A 26440-nucleotide genomic window follows, 5' to 3' on the forward strand; every position below is an offset into this window, starting at 1 on the left:
TACGCCAACTTTTACTATGCATATTAATAAATATTCTTTATTTAAATTTTGCACATTGCGCTTTAACATATTACATCCAAAACATTTTGCAAATGGATGTCTACTTTGTAAAATCTTATATTCAGCTCATCGTCATTCTGTACAGAATTATAGGTACAACATTACTTTGCCACTAGTTTGCTTTTTGTAAGTCTCACAGTAAGAGAAACATTTAATGAAAAGAGATGGCTTAAATTATAAGAGAGGCTTGCACAGCTACTCAACTAAAGATACAAGCCTGAAGAAAGAACAAAATTAATGAAATCACCTCCACCAGCCTCCCCAAAAAAACAAGAAAAAAAAAAAAGAATCACATTAATTTAAGATAAAATTTTGCCATAAGTCACTAAATTAAGTTTTTGAAAGAGAAGGCGCAGTAGTCATCTTGAGAATTTCAGTGAAAGACAGAGCTACTTTATTGTATTTAGTTCGCTCCAGCTGTTGTCAACCAACCGTTACAAATGGGCCCCTTGTGATCATTTAAGCGGCAGTATTTATTAAATTTCTCCTTCAGATGCTGTCGGTATTGTTCTCTATTGCTGTAAAAAGACTTGTTGTTTGCCATAAAGGACTGTATTTCATCTTGTGAGATAAAGATTTCCTCATCAGAAGTGCATTCAGACTCATCCTACAAATGAAAACAGGCATTTCAGAACGTGAGCACGGCCCCTCCTGCGCAGCGCGGCCGGCCCGCGGCCGCACACGGTGCCTGCGGTGGAAGGAAGGTGCAGCCTCCACGTCATGACACCACGAGGCTTAGCTGGCTAATCCACTCACCCGATTCCCACAAAGGGCTCTGCTATTTTTTTGGTGTAAGAGGCACCTATGCAGTCACAAAATCTAACAGAATAAGCTTCAGAGTCTTATATGTTTCCATTGAAAGCGGATGGCGTCAGTTTAGAAAAAAAAAAAAAAAAAAAAAGGATGTAAAGCAAGGGGAAAAGAAGGGAAGGAGACAGAAGAAAGTTGTCCGAGGAGCCTGTAGTGGGAAGTAGCATTTGAGGCATGAAGGCAGCAATAAAGCACGCTTCATTTTATGGAATAATGCAATCCTTGATAATGAATACTTATAATACAAGTTCTGTCACTGGCATTCCAGTGACAGGCAATTTCTCCTCCTCTGCAAAGTGTCTCAGCTATATACTGACAGAGAACAGGGAAAAGCAAACATACAAACTGCTGGGAGAGCGAGCCACGACTCTGAGTTCAGCTACGGCCTCTCTTATCACAGTTCTCAGCAGGATTTGAGTTCTAAACCCCATCCTCAATCCCAAGGATTTAAAGCAGTATGCTACAACCTAAAAGTCAAAGGAGGTGGTTACTTACAAGGAGTTCCACTAAGCTCTTGGCACCTTTTCCAGTATCGGGAACAAGTGACATTTCTGTAGGTTCTGCAAACTGTGACACACTTTTCATATGCTCAAACCAAGGCAACTGCTGCCCGCTTTTTTCTGAGCTACAGCAGCTTTCAGCATGTGTGTCTTTGGTCTTGTCGCGATGAAATTCTGTGTGCATGATGTTTCCTGAGGTCTCTCTGTTACCTGGATCTGCCATACAGCTTCCAAGTTTCTGAATCTAAAACGGAAAACAGCCCAGGATGAACTACTGGCAGCGTTAAACCTGAAGCACTCGCGTTTCAGATGGAAGCAGGAGGGTAAGGGGAAAGAAAAGAGTTCAAAATTGTGGGGTATGTGTTTTTAAAAATGTGTGGTCCTGGGGAGGAAGGGGGAATGGCACGTTAATTCACTGAGAGACACAAAAGTGCTCGTGCTTCGGAGCACAGGGGAGGAGACTCCTTCCACCACAGCCTGTTCTAGGAAGGACCTCGATTTCAAAACTTGGATGGAGAGGTAACAGCAGATCCTTGTTACCCCTCTTCCAGCATCAGTCACAACTGAAATCTGAAATCCTTTGGTAACTACTTTAAAACGTATTTAAATAACCATTCTGGAATAGCTGTGTTCCTTACATGTTCGTTCTCACACTTCAAAGTTTTACTTTTCTTTTTCTTCTTTTTGTTTTTGCCTTTTATGTTATTCTCTTCCGAATTAGCCCAACATTCCACACAGCTGTCTCCATCCTCCTCTTTGTCGTCACAGCGATGGACACATGAATCATCTCCTGCAAAACACAGGGAATTTTCTACTCAGACACTTAAGTTTTGTGAAATCTAAACCAATATTATATTCTTACCAAACCTACCATTTTCATCATGGTTGCAAATGCCTTCGGTGCAGGCCACATCTGATCCCTCCCGAGATCCTGTCTCGCTGCCCTCCATGCTAGATGAATAGCCACAATCACTACCATTACAGTGCGGAGATAAACCTGAGACAAAGGGAAAAGTTACCCTAATCTAAAGTAGATGGTGCATATTCTTTTGTTATGCCTCCAACAAGAAAGAATTCTTTAAAAAACAAAAAAGTTAGTTTTAAAAATAGCTGAGCACTGTTTACTCCAAAACCAGCAAATGTTATTAAAAGTGAAAAATAACGATATTTAACATACCTTTCTTAATTTTAGGTGAACCTAATAGGGTACCACTACTAGGACAGGTGCAAGAAGTGCTTTCATTAGTAACAATTACTTCTACACAATTGTTAGCTTCTTCGGTGCTACCACAGGCTTTGCAACTACTTTCCGTGAAGTTCGAGTTTTCCTTAAAACAAAAACAAAGAAAAGACTTGCAAGTACCGAAAAGAGCTCAGCCAACACCTTTATAAAGGATTCCCTTCCCACAAGAAAAAAAAAAACACAACTGACACGGACTGATAACAGCCATAGCATTGCTTAAAATTCTTCAAAAGTACAGGACAACTAAAAAAAACCCAACTACTTTCCCCACAAGAACACAACCAGTTGGCCCATTAGGTTCAGTCAAGAGATCCAGGGTAGTAATTGCACTTACTCAATTAAGGCTTCCCCCTCTCCAAAAACTCAATGCTAATTGTCTGCAATTTGCATTTGAATTCCCATAGTCTAAGTGATCTTTAAAAAATGATAGTTGAAAAAATATTCTAGCATAACCTGACCCCTTAGATGTAGGATTTAAAAAAACCCAAACAAACAAAAAACAAACCACCAAAACCCCAAAAGCTAAAGAGTTCCAGGCAACTACTTTACAAAAAGACTGCACTAATCCATGGAAGTATTAAATTCCACTAGTGATCAAAAACTAGTCTCCAAAACTGAAAATAGAGTAAAAACCTCTGAAGAATTCTAACACAGAACAGTGAGCTGATGAATGAGGCACCAACTTAAAAATCTAGTTATTTAACAGCAGCAAAAAGCCACAGCTATCAACGTTTACCTTTGCTTGATTTATTTCCTTCTCTTCTGTTGCCTGCAAAGGAGTAGGGATCTCACACACACACTTATTTTTCCGCCTGTTCTTTCTTTTTTGGCGCTTCTTCTCTTGTTTAAGTTCTCGCACTCTTTCTTCTTCTGAAAATTCTTCACAGAGCTGTTCCAATCGACTAATACCCTGCACTTTTTCCACAGCCATCTGTTTATAAGAGGTTAGATCTATTTATAGATGTTAACACAATTTAAGCTTTTACATTTATAAAAAAGGAGGAGGAAAATAGCTGGTAAGTACTTGTTATGGCCCAGATTGGCAATTTTCACAGAAAAGTTGCGGATCTTAACGCACTTTTGGATCTGTTCACGTGGTAGATAGTCTTAACTATTCAACAGAGCAGCACAAAACCCCCACATTAGAACTACTGCCATGAAGTCCTGCAGCTCTTTGTCTAGGGTAACCAGTGAAAAATCTAACTGATTTTCTAAGCAGTTCAATTGTGTAGATGTATTTCAAAATATAGCTAGTATCTAAATACGTTCCTTAATATTAAGCTAAGAACAAATATCATAATGGTGCATCTACCTACAAAGTTACAAGAATATAGTGAAACTAGTAAACTATTCTGGACCAATGATCCTACAGAGGTAAAAATAAATCCCATGGGGTTTGGATTTTTTTTTTTTTTTCCCCAGATCACTCTTGGGAACTCCTTAAGCCAAAATGAGACATCATCATTCCCACTCACCTTAGAAGAGGACCTCACATAAAGATGCAACAGGTTTGTATTTCAAATTCGTAGCCAACCTTGCATACCAGTATAATTGCCTGAGTTTTACAATGTCAATGAATTTTCAACACCGAACTTCACTAGATTAAAAACCACCACGACAAAACCTGACAAAAATGCCACAGCATTCCCCACCCAATGCCACTTCCATTGCAAATCTTTAAAAAAAATTTACTTGTCAAAAAACCTCCAAGAACTAAGTTAGGGTTCCACCATATCCTTTCCCAAATTGATTTTGATCCTTCTTCTCTGATGTTGTAGAAGTTTTTAAGAGACAACTGTCGTTATGAATGGAAGATAAACATAACAGAAAAAGATCTGTCATGCCGAAGGGGAAGAATACTACTGGTGTACGTTAAAGGAACTGCACGGAGCTGTGTCTGAAGTTCTAACCCAGCAGGGTTACAGAGTGCACTCGGAACACACTGAATGCAAGAGTTAGGAGTTGTCTTTGTAATTCAGAATCACATCCTCCATTTTTACAAATAAGCCAAATAAAAACCATTGTAGCCAGAGCTACTTTAAATGCTCTCAGGTAGGAATACCTTCACTGGGAATTAAAACCGCAGAAGATTCAGCGTACTGTAACGTGCAGCTTAGAAAGTAAAAGCAAGCCTCAATCTTTTAAGTTCCCAAAGAGGTCACATCGGAATGCAACTCAGTTGTGTGCCATGACACAACCGCTGCCTGCAGCGCTGAATGCAACCCCCTTGAAGCTCCTTCCAGCCCAACGTTAGTAGAAAGCAGAAAAAAACCCAAATTTTAGTGTAAATGCACACAGTTACTACAGCAGTTCAAATACAAGTTAGATAAAACTTGATTTTTACCTCAAAGCTTTTGCGTAAAGCATCAACACCTAGGTAAAAAAGCATCTGCCACGTTTGTTCCTCAGCCCGCAACTTTTGCCAAATTCGGTGTAATCTTTCATAAAGATGAATACCCAGGCAGGTCAAAACTTCTTCTTGGGCTATGTCTATTGTCTTAGCATGCCTTTCTCTTCGTCTAAAGGAAGAGTTGAACCAAAGTATAGTACGGTTAAAGTAGCTGGAAGTCTACCAAGAGATCAAAGCAGTTCAATGACGTCTTTTCTTTAGGTACGACTGAAGATATGTTTGCGTGAACAGCTTTTTAAATCGAGTTCTGCTGTGCTGCATGCGGATGCAAAATAGAAAGGACCAGGTCAGAACCACCACTGACACGTTCAGCTGTGCACGGCACCGTTAAGCTGTGCTGTGCCTTCCAACCCGTGACTGCTGACGGCGTTGCCCCATCAGTCCCTCCTTGCTCCTACTGGGAGGGATCAGCAGAGTTTTAATGCCAACCGGGTGCAGCCATTCTTTTGTTTCCTAGATTTTGTATTTCATTTATATAGCAAATATTTCAGCTTCCTAGACATTTATGTGTCAGTTAGCTGAAGCTGAATGAACACACATACTTACCATACAAAGTATAAATATTTCAGTATTAATCTATTAAGGAAAAATCATTATAAACCGCTTTACCCTCCTAATCAAACAGTTATGTTTGAGCTTCACAGATATGGCGCTCAGAATTGTATTTTTTCATAAGATGCTAAAACAGATTCAGAAATTATTATAATATACAAATGGCGACAACATTAAATTGAACACTTGGCGTTCAATAAAACTGTCAAGGAAGGTTCTCTTTCTATTTCACATATTTTGAACACCTCAGTGGAGAAGCAGGCAGCCCTAAGTGAGTGAACAAGTGAACTAGAAAACATCTGGCAATTTCTTTCAGTCTTGCCTTCAGAGTTAAAGTCGGAAGCACATCTAAAAGTCTTTGCTACTTTGAAGCGCTATCCTGAAAGCCTACTTCGACATGAATATTTACGTTCAGAAGTTTATTATGCAGCAAGGAGGCAAAAATCACTTTTGCAAAATACATTCGATAAGAAAATAAAGAAGCAAAGCGCTAGATAGCCCACTCTAGCAAATTACATACTCATACCCTCCTGCGAACTCGGGTTCGGCGCGCCCCAAGAGGTGTGCGATGAAGTCTGTCTCGCAGCACACGTGGATGTGACGCTCGTGGGGGCAGCAGCGCAGCCCCTCGTAGAGTGCAGCACAATAGCCCTTTTCTTTGCTGCAGTCTAGCTCACCGATAAGAATATTGTATGCCCGAAGTACTTTATTCTTGCAGTCAGTGCAAAACCTGCGTTAAAACAGAACGTAACAGAACCGACTTAGTCAAAGAGAAATTTAGACCCGCTTAGTCTGAGTTATAATAGACTGAGCTATTTCACAGTGCATGCTATATTTAAACTAGGACACGTAAGGTTTATGTTACTTCAAAAGGTAAAATAGCAAGACTTTGGCTGTAAGCCACGTAAGTTTACTGTATGTATTATACCACCTATCATATATATTACAAGTCTGGATATCAACTTTCATGCTCCAAGGCATAAATCAGGCTAATTGTTAATAGGAAGAAATTCCTATATGGATATACAATTCCATATTCCTTCAAAGATCAGAAATCTAATAGTGAACAAACTGCATCATTGGTACAAGTCAGGGAGAAAATGCCTCTCAGGTAACACACTTCAAGCTACTTTATAGCAAGTGTTTAAAGTATACTCAAGTGAGTGACAAGCAATAAGGAAAAAAAAAAGTTTCCTCTGTTGCCTGCTGTATAAGAGCAATGTTTCCACTACAAGCACCTTGAAACGTATTTTGAATTATTAGATTACTGCACAGATAGCCAAACAAGGTTTATTTATAACACAACGTATTCAATTTAAACATGTGATAGCTCAGATAAATAATGAGAAGAGTATGGTTATGAAGTCCGTTACAATTAAAATACCACCAAATTAAGCTCATTCTATAAGAGGAGTAAACTTCAAGAAGCTACAAAACCTCTTGCTTTATTATTCTAAAAATGCAAGTCAGACAAGCTGCTCACATTTCAGCTTTCAGCTTGAAAAGCTGGCTCTTCATGCCATCTCTGGATGGTGTTTTTCCCTTTCCTAGTTTGTCCAGTCACTTGACAACACTAAGTCAAACATATTTTGATGTTTGATAGAACTATGATAACTGGCTAGTTTCTGTGGTGAAAGGGAAGAAAACAGTAATATTATTGCAGGTTAGCATCAGGAAGGCTGCCAACACCATGTTTAATGTCACAGGAGATTAAAGTTATTTTGTTTCCAAAGTGTTATTTCCACACCACCACCACCCCCACACCCATCTGTGCCCCCACAGTTTATATCAGAACCTTGAAAATACTGGAAATTAAAACTTTTTAATCAGCATGGTAGCTACCATACACATGCAACAAGAGTTTAGTGGCCTATTTTTTTCCCCTGCAAGAGAGACCTAACAGCATTAGCACTACTAAGTCATAAACAACTGCTTTAAAACAATGATTTACAAGCAGCACCAAGCCTAAAATCCGCTTCTGTTAGTTTAGTTCACATTATTTTGAACTTGCACATACTCCCCGAAAGCCTTAAAGAAGGCACAGTCCCAAACACAGTAGGGTACTCGTGAAAGAGTGAAAGAACGTACACAGCTTGAACACATCAAATCGTAAATCATAGCTTTTTTGGTTAGGATTAAATTAAGATAAATAGCTATGACTTCATTTGAGGTGTCCACATTTCCCCTACCATAACCCAGAACAATAGGTAAAACACAAAGAATATTTCACCATCTTAGTGATATCAGCTGTTACAATGCAATCTGGCAAGGTTCTCCATCACCGTGAAGCTTAGATCTTAAAAATTTTACCAGGGTATCAGAAGAATCCTCTACGCTTTTTTAAACTTTGGTGTGAACTCTACACCCATTGCGATTCACAAAAAAAGGCAGCACGCGTTCCTCAAAACAAAGGTGTGTGTTTGCTCTTTTAACATACCTGTGTTTTCGTAGATAGGTTTCTAACGTTTCTAAAAGACAACTAGAGTCAATTAGAACTACTTCATCCCTGCATTCCTGGGACATGAGCTCCCACACATCCATCCAACAACCCCTGCAAAAAAAACATAAGAAACAAAAGACTGTACATTATCCTGTTAGGGATAGATTAGAAAAGCAGCAAAATAAAGCATCGTTTACCTGACTGCTCCCTGAAAAAGGTCCATAGTGGAAAGTGATGCTACACTTGCTCTCCTCCTTGCTGCTGTCTTCACTATTTTTCTTATCTGCACTTAACTCTCTGTACTGAGGGTGCTACTGCTCCCTTCACTGTCACACAGTATTAAAAAAACATTTTTTTTTTAAACTTATACCATGTATGTTATGACCTAGTTATTCTTCCTAAACAAATGCTACGAAAATGCTACCACGCTCCTGAATTTACTTTGAGCCCTGTATAGGCTAAGCCTGAACTTCCAGTATAGTTAGGGTCAGACACGAGATACAAATTTTGCTGTCTGTGTTCATAAATCCAGATTCATAATGACTTTTTAAAGTTGCAGCTGAAAGCCAATAGTAATTTTTCAGAATATTACCTTAAGTATAAACATATGCAAGTTTTAATACTCCTGGCAGATTAAATTTCATGACAACTTACTAAAAAACAAAACAAAACCCCCAAACTTCCACACATCTACCACCATAAGAAACCATAAGACACCCTACATGAAATTTCTAAAATTTGTTAGAAACTCTGAAACTTTACAACACACAGTTGGGTATGCTAAAAGTACACTTAAAGAGCAAAGAACAAACTTTCAATAGCAAGTCATGTTTACTTACAGGCTTGTCTACGCTTGACATTTTATCGGAACGATCATTTCTGTTTAAGCTCACGTATGGACACAACAGAGCAGGGGAACATGGGGAGCAGCACTCCTATTTAATAATTAGCTCCTCAAGAGTATTTATGTATGCTGTTAGATAGTTTGCCAGATCATATGGCTTGCATTTATGAGAGGTTAAAATGCTCCTTAGGCCTGAATGGAACCCAGTAGCCATAAACCAGGCACACTGAAACCAAGGACGTCAAATAACTCTCAAGTGGTATTAGCTAGTTACGTAACTTGTATAATTAAACACACAATTGCAATTCAAAGCCTTTTCTGGGTGTATAAAATGCCTTACAGAATCAACTCGTCCGAAGAAGTTTCCTGCAATGAAGTCAAGCAGAAGTTCTAAGTTGATAAACAAAATCCGTTCTGTAAGACAATTCTATTTGGCCCCTCTACGTCTAGGCCGTTAGTGTACCTGCTTCCACTCAAGGCAGTGGATTTATTTGGAGAAATATCAGTACTGATACACCCTGGTCACTTCTGTAGCATAACAAATGGGTATCGACTGAGCAAGCAGAGTGCAAGCCAGGTTTCTTTAGCGAACTACACCGATTGTCCACAGTTATCAGATAAAGCTGAAAGCTTTACTTGCAGTATATTAAAATACTGCTCTTCCACATATTCTCTATTAACCTGCCAACATTCTAAATACTAAGGGGATTTATTCCAGCATGAATTGAGGAAATGAAGGCAGCATTTTCCTTTCTATTCATTCAGTTTCAGAATTGTTCTGCCTTGCCAAAATGGTAAGTGCAGGTTCCATGATATATGTTCTTACACAGAAGAGATTAATCTTACTAAAAACAAAGCAAGAAAAAAAAACCAACAAAACCCACTTACATAACGTTCTGAATTTGCTTTATTTAAAAAAAAATATACCCCTATGATCTTTTGCTTGTGTAACATAAGCTCTGAACTAATTATATGAAAGACCTGTAACCAAAATATAGTAAGACATAATGATTAGCTACCACTATCCTCGAGCAGCACAAGTAAAAATCAAGTGTCAAATTCCACATGCCTAGCATCTCAGGGGATGTATCTAAACCCAAAGAGACTCAAGTCTGCACAGAAAAATACATGTCCTGTAACTGGAAACCATGATAAAGCTTCTAGAGGTTGTACACTTAACCAGAAGCAGAACACAACCGACTAAAAAAGGTCCAGGACACTCCAACTAAGCATAGTAGTCTAATTTATTGGTCAACATATTAAAAAAATTATAAAAAGCACTCCACAAATGAGAAAAGCCCCCAAAATCCACAACAGATTTACACGGAGTGTTTTTCTGGTTAATCAGCTGGAAAAAAACCATTTCAGATAGAGAGGCATATATGCATTTTACAGAGTTATAGTTTTAACCCTGCAGCCCAACCACAATAAAGCCCTTTATTAACCATTGTGCAACGCATTTTTAATAATCCCAAGCAAAATGATGCATATTTGTTTAGTATGTACCCTTTCACCTCAATGTGAGGAAAAACTGCTGATCAATCATTTTGGTGCAGAGCACAAAAACCAGTTTGTCTTTCTGGAGCATTGTTTATATCACAATGCAGAAGCCACCATGCCCTGAACAGACTATATTCTAAGTTATGTCAGATAAGATACAAAAAGCTCAGAGCGCACTGGTTTGTAATGGTCAAGTTGCATCTTGCAACTGGTTTTGAAATTAAACATGGACTTTTTTTTAATACAGAAAAAAACAAACAAAAAACCAAACTCCCCACCACCAAGTAAAGGACCCAAAAGCCAAGAGGCAAAAATGGAACAGCTAGAATTAACAAACAAGTTTAGGGAAACAGGTGATTTCATATCATTGCCTTAAACTTTGTATGAAAGCATCACCAGCTGCCCTAGGGAGCTCTGACAAAGGGCAGAGGGACACCTCACACACTGCGAAGGAGCACAGATCTTGTGTTGGGAGGTCAGAAGACCTTGGAGCACTGGTTGTGTCCAGTCAAAGTGTGAGCAAGGGTGGTGGGGAAAGTGTTAAACATCCTACTGATAAGACTGTCACTCTTACTGCCCGAAAAAGGGCTAACTACCTTCTTATTAAAACCTGTGGAGCTGGCTCGTGCCCTACAACACATGCTACCCAAAACTCCTGGGTGCCTCTGTTCCTCTCCCCAACTACCTGGGTCTACTATAACCCAGCTAGCCTGGAGATGACTGCTCTGGCAAACAGGTAATAGCGTAAGAATTGACCTCAATGGTTAAAAATAAATTAGTATCAATAGTTTGGCTCCTTAAAATATTTTAGATTGAACTGTGCATGTAAAACACAAGCTTACCCCAAAGGTTTTGGTTTGTGTGTGTCCAGGGAGTGTAACTGGCATCTCTTGTTCTTCTTACTTTTGGGAATTGCATCAATCATATCATTCAGTTTGGACCTAGGGGAAAAAAATCTGACTTAGTATTCTGAAAACACAGTTACCCAGAGATGTTTTGAAGGTCTTGATTTAGCTCACGTACCAGAAATAAGTATGCTAAAGAACATTACACCTAAAACTTTCTTCCCATCCCCCATTTTTACTTGTTATGACATATAATCCTGCAGTACACAAGGAAAATGCAGTATAGATTTTCAAGACAAATCCTAGCGAGCAAGACAAAGATAACCCACATCTAAAAGCCCATTGCATAACTTCGTAAGTAGCAGACCTCGAGCAATGACACCTATTTCAAAAGTGCAGGGAACCGCTACGACCACTTTATCAAGTTACACTACCTCACCCTCCAAACCTCAACACCCCCAGCTCTGCACCAGCCTTTCCTACTTCTCACTGGCCTGCTAACTGGAGCAAGAAGCAGCATGAGCTGAAGCCAACTGGAAGGCAAAGGCACACTGTGGTGAGCAGCCATTGTTTGGTCTGCTGACAGCTGAGAAACAAATGGCACTGAGGCTGAGGCTATTTATTGTGCTAGCCAAACCCAGAAGGTTTCACTTTCTCACTGTTACCTTTCTACCCAAGAGTAGAAAGGGCTTTTTTGGGAGGTGTTCATTTTTTAAAACGATTTTATTTTTTACATGCAAAATAGTGACGCGAAGAAACACTGTTCTTCAAGAGATCATGAAACACCCAAAGTGCCTATTTCAGATTAATGACTAAACATTTTAATATTCGTCTCTTTCAATTGCAATCATGGCATTGTAACTGGTGATATAAAACTTAGGTCTTTTGGGTTTGTTTTTTCCCAGTTTAGGCAGTAACTAGCTTAACATGGCTGTAAAAGACAAGTATGTACTATGAGATTCAAACTTGTGACAATTTAGTATCACCAAGAAAGCTGCAAAGTCAAACGCACAGAAGCTAGCTTTCCTCTCCCCAGGTAATAATAATCTGAGCCGTTCTGAAGCACTTACCCATGCACATAAAACAGTGTATAAAGCTTTTTTGCATCAGTCATACAGCTTCGAGTTACAGAAAGAACGCCCTTTGGCCCTACTGTTAGGGGCTCCAGTGCTGGATTTCCAGACTCAACAAGTTGAGAAAACAAACGCTCCACGCTACGACGACAGCCAACACAGGGGACCAGCTGAGAAAGTGCACTCAAAACTTCACGGGATGTCACCATCATGGCAATATTTAGATCCTGCTGTTTAAGCATGCTATGTCTCTAAAAAAGAACAAGAAATTAAATAATTAAAAAAAACTCCAAACAACAAAACACCAAACCTCCACATCTTAAACTGTTCAAGATTTCTTCACCTTCAATAGCATTTCCTTAACAAAACATACTTGTGGAAACTGCTTGCAGTGCTCAGTTGGAGGTCACTGTCTTAATGCAGATCACTTACTGTATGAACAAAACCACACTTGCTAATATCATAGGAGCAATTCTGCTCCAAGTCTTACAGTCTGCCCTCTGGGAAGAAGCTAAATATTTTTCTCCTCTAGTTCCCTCCTCCTACCACTCAAATCAGCAAATGCTGCTTCTGAACAAAGAGCGCATCCCCCTGTCCTTATCAGGAAGCCCTTTTTTCCTCCACCTCAGCACAGATGTTTTAATAAAGGGTCTTGCCCACAATTCTGCAAGTTCTCATCTTCTACTCACACCCGTTTTATCTTTGGCACATAGAAAGGAAATTCATGGATGTTCACTGGCATATATGGAAATCTCATTTACAACAAACTTGTTCTGTTCAGACCAAGACAGTTTAGCAATATTTTTCCTGGAAGGCTATATGCCCTTTCCCATTACAATTCTAATACCTGAAATTAAAAGAAGCACACATTAGTATTCAGGGTGAAACATTTTACTTCAGTAGCAAACATTCAATGTGCGCTAACAATAGAACACGGAAGAGAACACCTTCTGATATTTCTTATGTCAGTAAACAGTTTTAAGAGTTTCTCCTGGTTCTTCTGTCAAGCCCATCCAGGCACACATACACACAAAAAGCAGATACCCTTCTCTTTCTTCTTCTAACTGCTAAATTACCGGCTTGGACTTCAACACTGAACTGCCACTAGAACAGCTATGCAGAGGAGAGAGTCCCTCACACAGCACCAACACATCTACCCTTCGAATATCAGCACCACTGGCACTTCCCAACATCATCTGTAAAAGCAGAGTCCTGTCAGTGTATTAATTCTGAGCCTCATCTTTCCTTGGTTCTACAAAGCGCAGCTTTGTAAGCGAGTTGTAGCTATACAGGGAACGTTTTGCCACGACAGTATTTTCCATGTTATTGTCATATCACACCACTTAAACCCTCCTAACGTAGGAATGAACTTGTCACAACTGCTGGAGAGAGAAAGAAAAGACCATACAACACAGCAAAACTGATCAATCCCATGGAACATGTAAATACATCAACTGAAAAGAGAAAGTATTTTCAGCTCATTTTATATAATACGCGTTAGGAAAAGTAAAGCTATTATCAGATAGCACTTAAGATTTATGCTCTTAAAAGGCAGGCACATTAAATAACCTGATGAGTGATATCACTCTACAATAATCCTCTTTCCTGTAATTAATAGGACTAGTCACAGCAACAGCAGGAATGAGCTATTTTCACAACACAGCTATGCTTTATATGCAGTGTATGTCTGAACTGCTCCTGTCAAACCACAAGTGAAGTGCAAGCTGCCTACCAGCAAACTGGCCTGTTCCTTTGGACATCAAGGGGCACAATTTTTAGTTGCTACAGGTGTTACAGTGCAACGGGTATTTGCCAGGGTGTTAGCAGATAAATTTCTATGCTAAATCTTCAGAGGTGCCACAAAACCATCTCTCACTATTTAACTATATATAATCTATAAACTGGCATATTAAATCTATCTTGGTATGGTACTGATCATAAGGACTCCATCTTAAGCACACTTCCACTGGAAAAAGCAGTTCAAAAGCATTTAGAAAAAATATAATCAAAACTTATTTAGAAACTGTAGTTTCCATTAGAAATAAACTGGCAGTGACCAAAAGATACATTGGTTCTACAAGTTTTCAATGCTCAATCAACATGCAGCAACTGCCCCCTGACAAGGCAACAGTGTATAAATGCTGTGAAATACAGAAAACAAATGCACCCACTGTACTTCACCCCCAATATGTAATTGCTTGTCGGTGCTGATGTGTCTTAAGTCATTCCAGGAGTGAGAACCTCCTAGAGAAGCAAAAGTACAAATCTAAGGAAAGCAAGATCTGGTATGTGGCCTTCTTAAAAAAACAAAAACAAAAACAACAACACAGAAGGATGTATTTACCTGAATGAACTGTTTTAGTTGTGCACTGTTACTCTGATGTCCATCAAGGTTTAGCACATTATCAGGAAATTCCATCACCATCTATATAAGAGAGGGGGGAAAAAAAATTTGGAAAAAAGACAAACACAGAGGATTATTTAATTTTACTTCTTGAGGGGAATAAGACAGAAATTGCATTAAACGCTCGTTCTTTTCACATAACTATTAGAAGCTTGGGAAAGGATAAAAGAGTTTAGTACAGTGACTGTTTCAGCAAGGTAACTGTTTCACTAATATAATGTTCTAGAGACAGTTTATAAATGGCAACTCTTAAATAGCTGTTACAGAGAAAACAAAAAGTTGCTAAATGGATCATCAGTACTTATATTACACTATCTATATGACTTGAAACCCTGTTTCAGTTAAAAAAAAAAAGTACTTCAACACACTGAGATCCAAATTGATCCAACGGCCTAACTCAATTTATTAAGCTATGAAGAAACAGTCACAACAGTTTAATGACTAAGTTGACTCCTTCAAAGGCTAATTTAAAACCATATTAACCCAACAAGGTACTCCAAGGTATACTTTGTTTTGTATGATTGCAGCTGCAACTCTTAAGAGGCTCAAACTAAAATGTTAAGCCTGCAGAACAATGTGATTACTCGTAAGTAATTAATAATATTTCTTTTCAAATTACCGAGCAACACAGTGGGTAATTTCTTGGGGGGGGAATCAGTAAAGTAATTCAGTCAGAAATCCATCTTTACAACCACTGAGAAAAATTAAACCAACTAGAAAAATGTGTAAACTGGCTTAGTTGATCTTGTCCGAACTGAGAAATACAGAATTTGCCAATAGGAAGACTGAAAGTTCACTTTAAAATCAGAAAGACAAAACAACAGCTTTGATTAATAACTCTAATACCAACCAACACCAAATGAAATTGTCCAATTCACCCCTCTTCCTACCTCCACCTTCCCTCAATTGTCCAGTAAAGACAGAATTCCCCACTGTCATCTTAATTGCCAACACTACCTCCAGAGAACTCATACGTTTAATTTCACAGGCACTCAGCATTGCTCCAAAATAAACATCTATTCTCCAAGGCCAGAAAGCAAGGCAATATTTTGATCTCACATGTGCTAGAATGGGAACATTAGCACAGCTGCCTTATCTTCATGCAGAAGTGTGCCACGGTCAGTGCTAATTCTGACCTCCCATGTATTTCTTTTCCAGTTTCCCATGCCTCTGACCCCCACACACTAAGTGGTAGCACAAGTTTTTGCTGCAGAATTACAGGTTTTCTACACTGCTCATTTGATGCTTCTGTGGGGAATGAGCTACATGCAAAAGTAAAAGCTCTATCTGCTAATAACAGAGAGAAGAGATAAGTCTGCGTATTTTTTCTCCCCTCGCCTTCATCTCCCACTATCAGACAACACCCTTAGGTGTTTTGTACAACAGAGTGGAATTATCAAAGACTAAATTAATTCATGTGTCTGATGAGATTTTATTAAGTGGTTAAACATCAACCACCATCACACCCTAAACTGGAAGAAAAAAAATTCCCGTAATACCACATCAAATGGAATGTCTTCTAGAAATCTTACGAGCTGCTTAAGAAATGAAAAGGGTTAAGTATTTAAACTTCCTTTAATTTCTAGCTGAGCCATAAGAAACAGAAAAGTGTGATAGTGAGCAATTCATTTAGAGGAGCAGAATCACATTGCACCTAAAGAGCTTTCTATGCTACTACAAACCCATGTTACAAGCTTAAGAGCATTATAGGCCATTCATTCACTAATTTGCAGTCACTGGTTCACTATTTCTAGATTTAAGGCACAGATTAAGTCTGCCAAACTGACTAACAGAAATTAAGTAGTCCCATTATTTGTAAAATCTGAGTTTTAAAAGAGGTCAACAGAAGCCAGTTACTATCAATAAACACCCGTTTTTTAAAGATAATGCTGCAGATGTACAATTATGTTTCAAAGACAACTGCATGGCTTGCAATAGCTCTCATTAAGAATTTAAAACATAAATTATAGACGACCGAGACAAGGAAGCTAAGAGTACATTCACTTGCTTCTACAGATTTATTTAATAAAAGCCTCCAGAAGCCACCTAGAAATCTGAGTACTTTGTAACAGTAACAAAATGGAAAAAAAAAATAAAAATGGACCCAAGATAAGATTTCTTCATGGTGAGGATGACTTGCACTTGCATAAATGCCTTTCATCCAGATGGATACAAAACTGATTTAGAGCTATAGGAGCCTCTTCAATCACGAGCATGGCTTGACTCTGGCGTAAAAAGTAGAAGGACAGTGACAACATGGGATAACTGCACAAAGTTTGGGCCTAGAACTAAGTTCCACTTAATTCCACTATTGTGGAACTAAGCCACAAATGGAATTTTCAGTCAGTTGAAGTTATCTACCTGACACCTGGTATAGCCCAATTTTCACTCGCTCTCTCTCAACCTATTAAACACAACAAAGGTAACAAGAGCATGGTAAATCTTCTACTTAACAGAATGCAATGAGTTATTTTCACTAGGGAGTCTGGAGGGGAGGGGAAAAAAAAAAAAAAAAAAAAAAAGAGAAACCTTAAGATTTTAAAACTACGTGGGAAATGGAGAGGCAAAATAACTTTCAAGGCATGGCCAAGACATCAAAAACCCTCAAACTTACACTATTCCTACCCAGGGCTGGGTTCTCCAGGTAATCAACCACTCTAGGAGAGCTAGATACTACTCTGGGCAATTTAAGGGGAAACTTTGCCTAATGCAGGAGCACAGCTAACCAGAGATGACAGACTATATAAAGCCCCCAAAGCAGTGATGATATTTGGTAAATTAATAATATGCTGCCATTTAGAACAATCAAAACTAAAATACAGCAAAGACCCCGTCTTCAAGCGTAGCAAAACCAGATGGGATTAAGATAGATTAACAGTGGGATGCAGGGTTAAGAGGCTGCCTGAAGATACTTAATTGTTTTGTTCTGGAAGATGGAAGGAATTATATGATGAAGTTGATCAAGTTATCTGATGCAAGTCAGGCATTCATCTCCCATACTACAACATGAGATTAGGAATTTCGAGTACACACATTTTACACCATTTAAAGTACCAGCGGTTACTGTCACACCACTGACAGCAACAGAAATAAAATACGAATAATTTAAGATACAAAATTACATGAAGTCCAATTTTATTTTCACCTCGACATATCCTTAAAACAAACAACAACTGGCTAGTTAGGGAATTTTTTTCCATTTGCTCTGTGTTCACCTACGATGCAATTTCTGAGCCTTCCTCTAAACACTTGAGGACGAGAGACTAGAGAGCCTCCAAGCTGCGTTTAGTTCATTTTTCCACTGAATCTTCTGGAAATGGCAAAACTCCCATGTTTTTCAATTCAGAATAACACACTGAAAGGGAAACTCTCTCAGATTTGTCACTGTAGACACAGCAGGACATTATTACAGCCTCGATAACCCTTACTTTAAGCTAAAGCTTTCGAAAACACCTTTAGCCTTTTCTTGCCTATTTAAGGGCATAGTAATTACCTCGTTGTAGACCTGGGTTTTAACGTTAATATGGCTCCCTTCCGTATTAACTGAAAAATGGCTTAGCTCCACATTTGGGCTTGGGCACAGAGACGTGCTTGTCACCCGAAAACAAGTTAGGCGCAGGCCCCAATACAGCAATAACTTTCTTGTTATGCGGTTTGCATGTTTTTAGAGCTGGGCATCAGATAAAAAAGTTGCCACATTAAGCGCTGTTAACCCGAAGTGTTGCAAAGTCCCAAAGATTAACGCTGCAGGAGCAAAGGAGGAGCCTGGGCGGCCTGTCTGGGGAAAAGGCCTCGCCTGGGAATTGCAACACGCCGCCCGCACACGTTGCAAGCGGGAGGAGCGGGGGGACACCGGGCGATCCGCGGGGCGCAGGCACTCACCGTGAGGGTGTCATCGATGTAGAGGGGGATCTGCCTCTTCTCGAAAGGGAATTCCTCCTCCCCGTCTCTGCAAACCGCGACCAGCCGCGCCATCTCTGCCCGCTGTTGCTGCTTCCTCCCCGCTCCAGCCTGCGAGCAGCCAAACCCCCGGGGAGGTAAATACCCGCCGCGCTTCCCCGGCACACTTTCACCAAGCCCGGGAACCAGCCTGCTTTACCCCATCGCCTGATTCACCACGCCGGGCCCCGGCCCCGCCGCCCAGCCCACGCCCGGGCGCGCAGCCTGCCCGCCGCTCCGGCCCTGGAAGGGACTCACGGCGACGACGGGCCGGGAACGGGAGAGGTGGGCAGGCTGGGAAATGCGACAGAACATGGAAGAAAGGGAGGGGACGGCGGGGAGGAGCGCACCCGGCCCTCCGCCGGGCACCGCCGGCGGGGGATGGAGCCCGCCGCGCTGCGGGCCGCTCCCCGCCCCGCCACCGGCCCAGACAGGCCGCCGGGGGACCCGCCCAGCCCGGAGCGGGGTTCGCGGCTCCGCCGCCCCCGTCCCGCCCCGCGGCGGCTGCGGAGGGAGCGGAGCAGCGGCGGAGCGAGCGGCCGCCTCCACCTGCGAAGCGGGGCCGCCTCTCCCCCCACCCCCCCCGCCCGGGGCGACCCGCAGCCGGCGGGGAGGGGACCCGCCGCCCTCCCGCTCCCCGGCCCGGCGTCGCCGGGGAAAAGGGCGACCCGGGGCGGGGAGCTGCAGCCCGGACGGCGCGGCGGGCAGACCCACCCCTGTCCTCACCCGGCCTCCGGCCGGCGCGGGGCGGCGATGGCGGGGAGGCAGCCCCGAACGGAGGCCGGGCCGGCTCCCGGCCTCCCGCTCCTCCCGCCTCCCCTCAGCCCCGCCGGGGCCGTTGCGCTGCCCCGCGGCCCACCGGCCGCCACCCCCCTCCACCTCCTCCTCGGGCCTTTACCGGCTCCTCCGCGAGTCGGCGGCCCGGGCGCTCTGACAGGCGGGCGGACACCCCGGGCTCCGCCACAGAGCCGCCTCCTTCCTCTCCCCCTCCCCGGGCCCTCCCCACAGGCGGTGGCCCCGGCCCGGGGCCGCCCCGCCTTCCTCTCGCGAGAAACCGCAGCCCCGCCGCTCCCCCGCCCCGGGCCGCGGCCCCGCCTCGCCGCCCCCGGGGCCTGCCCGCAGGAGGCGCCCGCCCGCCCGTTACCTCCCGCCCCGCCCGGGGGGCGGCTCGGCGGCCTCTGTCACCGGAGCGGCGCCTCCGACCTCCGGGCCGGGGGTTCGCGCCGGGCGGGAGGCTGAGGTAGGGCCCGGAGGGCGGCGGGGCGGGGGGGGGACACACGCCGGAGGCCTGGCCCCGGGGGCGGGGGGCGCCTCGGGCCTTCCCCTCGCGGCCGCCGCCTTCCCGCCTCCCGCCTTCCCGCCCTCGGCCCTGAGGGACACGGCGGGGGGGCGGCCTGTCCCCGGGCTCTGGCCCTGCAGAGGCGCCGTGTCCGTGGTGGGACGCGAGGAACCGGCCCCGGTGAGGGGCGAATGAGGGGGGGCGGCGGCGGTTTCACCGCGAAGCGTTGGCGGGTTGAAAACCCGTCGCTGTCCCGAGGGGGACAAGGCCGGAGCGAATCGGCCCCTGTGTGGAAACGGCCTCGGCGCGGGTTTTGTCAGCGAGGGGAGCGTAAGGTGACAAAAAGGCATCAGCGCCGGCGCTGCAGACGGAGCCGGGGCGTGAAGTGCAGCCTCAGATTTCCCTGCCCCGATTACAGGCCAGGTAAGGCAGGCTTGTCTTGGACCTACGGGCTCTGACTTAAGGCTGTTGGCTTCTGCAGCATCCTAGAGCAACCAGCTAGAAATCCTGCGGCTGCTTAGTTGAGGCAGCCAAAAAACCCCTCACAGCCTTTCTTGAACTATTAAATAATACAGTTGATCTGTTCTTTCTTGTTATTTACGTGTATAGATACTAAAGTCCTCACGAGAAAATGCAGGGGAGGCAGTTAGAGAGCAGGATTTTTTTTTTCCTTGTTTCTGCATAAAAACCATCTTTAGTGGAGGAGTTAATTTACTTGAACTTATCACGCAACATCTCCAACGGAAACATCGTGCAGAGCCACATCACTGCACAGTTTGCAGTTTGTGTATTTTCACGGTCGTTGTCTTGAGCAAAAAAAAGAGCTGGCGTTTAGTAACGGGGGAGTTTCCCCCATTAGAGTATGGTTGGCGCACGGACTGGGATGAGCAAACGTTGGCCTCAGCGGGTCCGTGCAGCGTGTGGGCTCCTGTGTCACTTCTGCCCCTTCACTCCCACAGCGTGGTTGGATCACATCGACAAAACAGCAATGCCCCAGATTTTGTATTCTCAGCGTGCACAGTGATAAACTACGCATGAAAAGCACCATTACATTTCATGTAATTTTTATCCATGGAAAAGGTTTTGGGTTTTTTTAATTGCTAGAACGTGCATCTTGGTTGTTACCTACCAGACAGTGAAAAGACAGCCCCTTCGTGCTGTTCATTTGCATGCCCCTCTTTCACCTGGAAGAAATACCTGTTCTTTTAGGACATAGCGGCTTTGAAATTGGATACTGCCTGAAATCTTTATTGTAACATTTGACTTCAAAAGAGACACCGCTGGGTTGGAAAGGAAGGCATGCTAGTGAGTTGATGCTTAAAGACAATGAAATTTGGTAAGAAGCTACTAATGTTTAACAAATAACAAGGTTAAGGATAAATGTAAGCAGCTCTACTCTCCCACCATGTTTTTTCTATCCTGCAGCCTTACATAAGGGTCATTTGGTGGAAGCAAGTACAAAACAATTTATGTTTTTCCAGCCCTCTGCCTTACTATTGTTATCGAAGTCGGTGGCATGCTACAGTTGAGCCATTTCAGTCTTACTAGTTGAAGTATCTTTTACTAATTACATAACAGCTAAACCAAAGTTTTTTATTTTTAAAAAATATTATCTTTGATCCGTACAAGCTAAACACACCCCAGAGAGGTGAAATGTAGCGTTCGTGTTCCTACCAACCACTGAACTAACAGCCGTTGAGGTGTGCCTGGAGAAAGTGTCCACAGCAGTGTTGTATCTTTTCAAACTCGCTGCGGTGCCGTTTGCTCGTACGGACTCCGTGATCAAAGAACACTTGCATTTCTTGGTTCTTTCAGAGGCATGGTTAATTATCTGTATCTATTCATAGTCTAAACGTTCAGCATTAGTAACTATGCTGGTTGCTTCAGGGCAGAGCTTGCCACATTTGTTATCGACAATAAGCAACGAGGATTAATTGTCTCTCATTAATTCAGTGGTGAACAACTTACTTCATGGGGCTCTGAAAGCGGGAGACGGCCTGGCGATGCGGTGCCGCGCTGTTGCCGAGAGCGGCGGGTTGTTCTCAGGCTCCTCGTCGCTCTTGCACCACGGTCCCCTCGGTTTGCCAGCTCCGGGGCTGCAAACCACAGCTCCAGCCCCGGGATTGGTACCCGCCGGCCTGCGGAGCAACCGGAGCTCTGCACGAACACAGCAGACCTCCCACGTAATTTTTGCTTCACCGAAACGGAGTTGGCATCTAGATAGTTTGCTGCTTGTCCAGACACAGCTCCGCTTTGTCACACCCAATTAATGCCTGAATTCTGAATCACACTGATAGACTTGTGCTCACAGAACTCGCTGCAGGTCTTGCGCTTCAGATATTTCAAAAATTAATATCCATGAGTAATTTTGCATGAGTGAGTAGCGCCGTTCAGTTCATGATGGAGGCCCTTCTTCCCTAGGCAAGGGTAGGAAAGGTTTTAAAATAAATACATACGGCAGGAACCAGGAAGCTCTGCTATAAACCTTGACAACTGTTCATCAGACATTGTTGCCAATTAATTGCATTTGTCCCCAGGATAATACAGGCTGGTTTTCTTTAATTCTGAGGACTGTATGGCTACAACTTGGAAGTAAACAAGCATGAAATCAGCACGGCCACAGCCTGTAATCCTCAGACTTCACCTTTCCATTGGCTAGTGGCTAAGAGAACCTCATAAAGTTAAGAATATTCCACAGCATGTCTGCCTTAAGGAATCAGATTTAGAGGCTCAATCTCCATAGGTTTTATGAGTCATCACATTTGATAGACAAGGAGAAATATGAAATATGGCCCATGTGCACTGCTGTAACTCCACTGACATTAGACATCTATCATCAACTACCATTTGTATTCTACTTCTTAAGTATTTATAGCTCCCATTATTGAATTCCTCACAATCTTTAAATCTGTTTCTCAACAACTTAATGAGGTCAGGAAGAACTGTCACAGTTAGGAAAGTGAACAAAGAGGGTGTTCTAGAGGGTGGTAGAGAAACTGAGCACCTCTCTTGTCAGTGCTCTGCCGGTACCCTGACCCACTGCGTCATGCTTCTTTCCATTTGCACACTGTTTGTTTACTAATAAAAATTAATACGGAACGTTCCCACATGAAGACATCTCAGCTGCCAAAATACAGTACTAAATGAGCTGCTGTTTAAGGTAGTTTTACAGGCAAGTAAGTGGGCCTTGAGTACTTTCAAAGTAGAGCTGAAGACCATATTTTACAGAGTTCCTAAAGATGAGCTGTCACAACAAGTTGGTATGCAGGCTGGGGGTGAATTCGTTTTTTAGATCTTTGTATTTTCTTATACAAGGCTGTGCTGCTCTTATTATCTGCACCACAAATTCCAACGACTGCTTTATGAATTCATCTGAAGTTGAGTTTTATCCTTCAGAGCATCACGCTTTATCTAGGGTCTTCATTTATATTCATCAGTGAGGATGAAAATAAAATTTAGCTTTAATTCAAAGGCTAATTTAGATTTCAGTATATGATTAACATTCCACATACAATTACTGCCATCAAAGTCAAGCATATGCATAAATCTTTGCAGGACTGGGGCCAAAACGTTCTTAAGTATCCACTTATTCAATGCATTTTGTATAAAGAATTATTCTTATCAGTTATTTATGCAAGGGCCTAACTAGGTAAATCTTGACACAACTAAGTCTCTCTCTACATAATTATTCCTTTTCTTACTTTTCATCTGGCTTCTACTCTGTATGTTGTTATCTAATTCTACCAGCACTTGGGTATGAACAGGGTTCCCTAACTGTAAATGCAGTGTTACTCTTCTGCATGAGCATTTATAGGAGCAGCAGGAGCATTCAGCAGAGCATTTCATCTTAAAAACTAAGTTTCCAGGAAAATGTGTAACAGGTAACAGCATTGGCTGTATAATTTGGTAAAACAAACCACTAAAAAATAAAAATAAATCCTAAAAAATAAAAAACTAAATCATAAAAAGCTATACTAAATTATTGAAAAACATACGGGAAAAATACTAATTTTTCCATTAAAATACCATCATTCAGCTACAGCAAACAAAGTTTAACTAGAGTGCTCAAGACAGTGGAATCACCAAAACTTTAATACTATGTTTTTGGCATGCAGTATATACATAACGAAACAGTTAAAGAACATATACAAGTGTAGTATACATAAGGTAAACGCAGCCTTGCTGTGGATTGTATCTATCAGTATATTCACAGCACCAGTCATAACATTTGCTAGCAAGAAAAACAGTAATTGATTTTTATTAATAGCACTAATCAGGCACATGGGCGGCAGCTTGCCTCCCCTGCCCACAGGCACGCCCTCCATTTCAGGCTTTGTACCAGTGTTTGGGAGCTTCGCAGCGTCCCAGCAGCAGGGCACGCTGGAGCCCTTCACAAGCAGCTTTGTGAACAGCAACGTGAGATCAGTCACTACAAAGCCGATAAAGAAAGTCAGAGAGTGAGCGAGCACCCATATGCAGTAGGACAGATTGGCCATCCGGCGGGACACGGGGTCCGCGTGTGCTTGTGACACGTGAAGGAACACGAAGAGCAGGAGGACGGTCAGCAGCAAGAAGCACACTGCTTCGAGCCAGCCCTTGACTGAGTTTCTGAACTGCAGCAGGCACAGTCCCACTTGGACGCTCGCCATGTATATGGCTAGGTAGCCAAAAAGAGAGAGCAGCCCTTCCCTGTTGGCGTTTAAAAAGCCATCCCTAGTGTCTCTGCCGTTGCTCCCGTGCAAGATAAACATCTTCAGAGAGGTGGTGTTAAGCACAAGCTGATAAAGTACAGCGAGATTTATAGCAACAATCCAAGAAGTATTTCTCGGAAAAACGACTAAAAGTAGAGAAGCTGCAAGCCTCACAAATGCTAAGGTAAAGAAAAAATTCCAGTGCACTCCATACTCTGAAGTATGTTCATGATACTCTATAGATTTTACACTAAGCAGTCGCCCAACGCCAAGAAAAATCAACGGCCAAACGGAAACAAACTGCCTGGCCAGACTGGAAAATTTTGGTTGTGTCACAGGAGACTTTTGTCTGACTTCAGGACAAACGAGAGCATTACCAAAAATAAAAGCTCCAACCCCAAAATCCATAACTCCCGTTCCATAGGTCTCGGCTTTGGCGAATCGCCTTGGGTACTGCGGGAAATCCACCGCTAAAATGCTGATTGATGTCAGCACATTGACATAAACGCGGAACACAGTTATTGCTGGAATGTATCCTGGATCCAAGGATGTCTTCTGGAAATCTTTCACAATTTGCCTGAAAGGCACTCTGGTCTCATGTTTTCTTTGGCTGTATATTTTTAAAAATATTCCAGCACAAAAGGCTGCGATGATAGCCGGCATGAAAAAGATGATTGGAGACAGGACTGTGCAGGAGAACAGGAGAGGCGATACGAGCACAAGGAAGTCTAGAAGCAGGCAGTATCTCCTTGAACTTAAAGGTTTCCCGTAGTGCAGGTAATACAAAATCAGGAGGAGTCCTCTGCAGAGCAGGCAGAGCGGAGCTAGAGACAAGCCCATTGTAATTTCCAGCAAACTAGTTCCATTTAAGTTGCTGATAAAGGCTTCTTTCAGCTGTTTTTGTGACATCCTTCTTCCTCTGAAAACACAAACATGAACTTGAGTTAGTTTTGTAAAACGGGGCTCTTCGAGCTTCGTAAAAAATGGATTTTACGTAGCGGTTCATTAAAACGTGGGTTGTTTTTGGAAGGCAGCTGTTTTTTTGGTAACTCTTCAATTTGAAGACTTAAAGAAGAGCCCAAGTGCTGCAGACGCTGGCCCTGGCCTGGGAAACTGGGCAGAGGCACTGGCCCAGCATGACAGTTCCAGTTGCCACCCATTGCCACTGAAGATCTCAAAATATCAGATACTCGGTTGAACGTTCACGTTGTGAATAATCTCACTGTCGGCCCTGCTCCTTGGCGTACACCCGGTCACGTTCTCTCGGTGTAAATGAAACGGGTGTGCGGAGGGTGACCCTGGGGACGTTCCTGTTGCCTGCTCAGAGAGAGGGGCACTAAAACCCGCAGCGAAAACCCCCGCTGGCAACAGAAATGCCTTTTTGTTTTTAAGACGCCTCAGTCCCGCAGTGATCCTGGGGCTCTCCGCCTTGTGCGGCCCGTTCCAAGAGAGTATCTATTCAAAGCAAAAAGCATTAGTTAGTCAGAATTGCCGGGTTGTGTGTGCAGCCCCGGCAGTCCCCGGCTGGGGACACCCGCGCCCGGGAAATGGGTGTCGGGGGGGGGAGAACAACACACCCGCGATTCCGCGCTGCCGTCCCCGCAGAGGCCGAGCTGCCGGCGGGGCGGGGGAACAAGCCCCGGGGGCCGCCGGTGTAAATGAATCTCTTGTCCTCGCCGTTCCCGGCGCTCCCGGTTCCGTCTCTCCGCCCCGGGCCGCGGCGGCAGGTAAACGCGGGCCGCGCTCCCCGCCCGCACTTTCGCCAGCGGGAAGCCGCCGCCCGCTCTTCCGCAGCGCCCGATTCACCGCCGGCAGCGCCGCCCCGGACCCGCCTCCTCCTCCTCCTCCTC

General features: G+C 43.1%; 2 protein-coding genes across 4 annotated transcripts; both read right to left on the reverse strand.

The window, feature by feature from the left end:
• Positions 1 to 19633, reverse strand: GGNBP2 (gametogenetin binding protein 2). 2 transcript variants are annotated; one of them, XM_074923010.1, is made up of 14 exons: positions 19519 to 19633; positions 18564 to 18692; positions 14622 to 14702; positions 12275 to 12528; positions 11202 to 11300; positions 8013 to 8126; positions 6102 to 6305; positions 4958 to 5132; positions 3350 to 3544; positions 2548 to 2698; positions 2242 to 2367; positions 2009 to 2160; positions 1366 to 1614; positions 1 to 667 (listed from the first exon to the last, which is right to left on the reverse strand). In XM_074923010.1, exons 2-14 carry the CDS (start codon positions 18654 to 18656, stop codon positions 464 to 466), a joined length of 2097 nt encoding a protein of 698 aa, XP_074779111.1. In that variant the 5' UTR covers positions 18657 to 18692; positions 19519 to 19633; the 3' UTR covers positions 1 to 463. The 2 variants fall into 2 exon arrangements, with proteins under 2 accessions (XP_074779111.1, XP_074779110.1); XM_074923009.1 differs by having other exon boundaries at positions 6096 to 6305.
• Positions 19634 to 23777: 4144 nt separating this feature from the next.
• On the reverse strand, positions 23778 to 26357 carry PIGW (phosphatidylinositol glycan anchor biosynthesis class W). Of its 2 annotated transcripts, none has more exons than XM_074922580.1 (2): positions 26168 to 26357; positions 23778 to 25509 (listed from the first exon to the last, which is right to left on the reverse strand). In XM_074922580.1, exon 2 carries the CDS (start codon positions 25497 to 25499, stop codon positions 23979 to 23981), a length of 1521 nt encoding a protein of 506 aa, XP_074778681.1. In that variant the 5' UTR covers positions 25500 to 25509; positions 26168 to 26357; the 3' UTR covers positions 23778 to 23978. The 2 variants fall into 2 exon arrangements, with proteins under 2 accessions (XP_074778681.1, XP_074778680.1); XM_074922579.1 differs by having other exon boundaries at positions 23778 to 26045.
• Positions 26358 to 26440: the final 83 nt, after the last annotated feature.

The sequence above is a fragment of the Athene noctua genome, chromosome 19, assembly GCF_965140245.1.
Source record: "Athene noctua chromosome 19, bAthNoc1.hap1.1, whole genome shotgun sequence".
Lineage (NCBI taxonomy): Eukaryota > Metazoa > Chordata > Aves > Strigiformes > Strigidae > Athene > Athene noctua.

Coding starts and splice junctions, on each gene's coding strand:
- GGNBP2 (XM_074923009.1), bottom strand. CDS start 18,656: ATGGCGCGGCTGGTCGCGGTTTGCAGAGACGGGGAGGAGGAATTCCCT. Junction 2,368..2,547: donor TTCACCTAAAATTAAGAAAG/GTATGTTAAATA, acceptor CCTTTGTCTCAG/GTTTATCTCCGCACTGTAAT. Junction 2,161..2,241: donor TTGCAACCATGATGAAAATG/GTAGGTTTGGTA, acceptor TGTGTTTTGCAG/GAGATGATTCATGTGTCCAT.
- PIGW (XM_074922580.1), bottom strand. CDS start 25,499: ATGTCACAAAAACAGCTGAAAGAAGCCTTTATCAGCAACTTAAATGGA.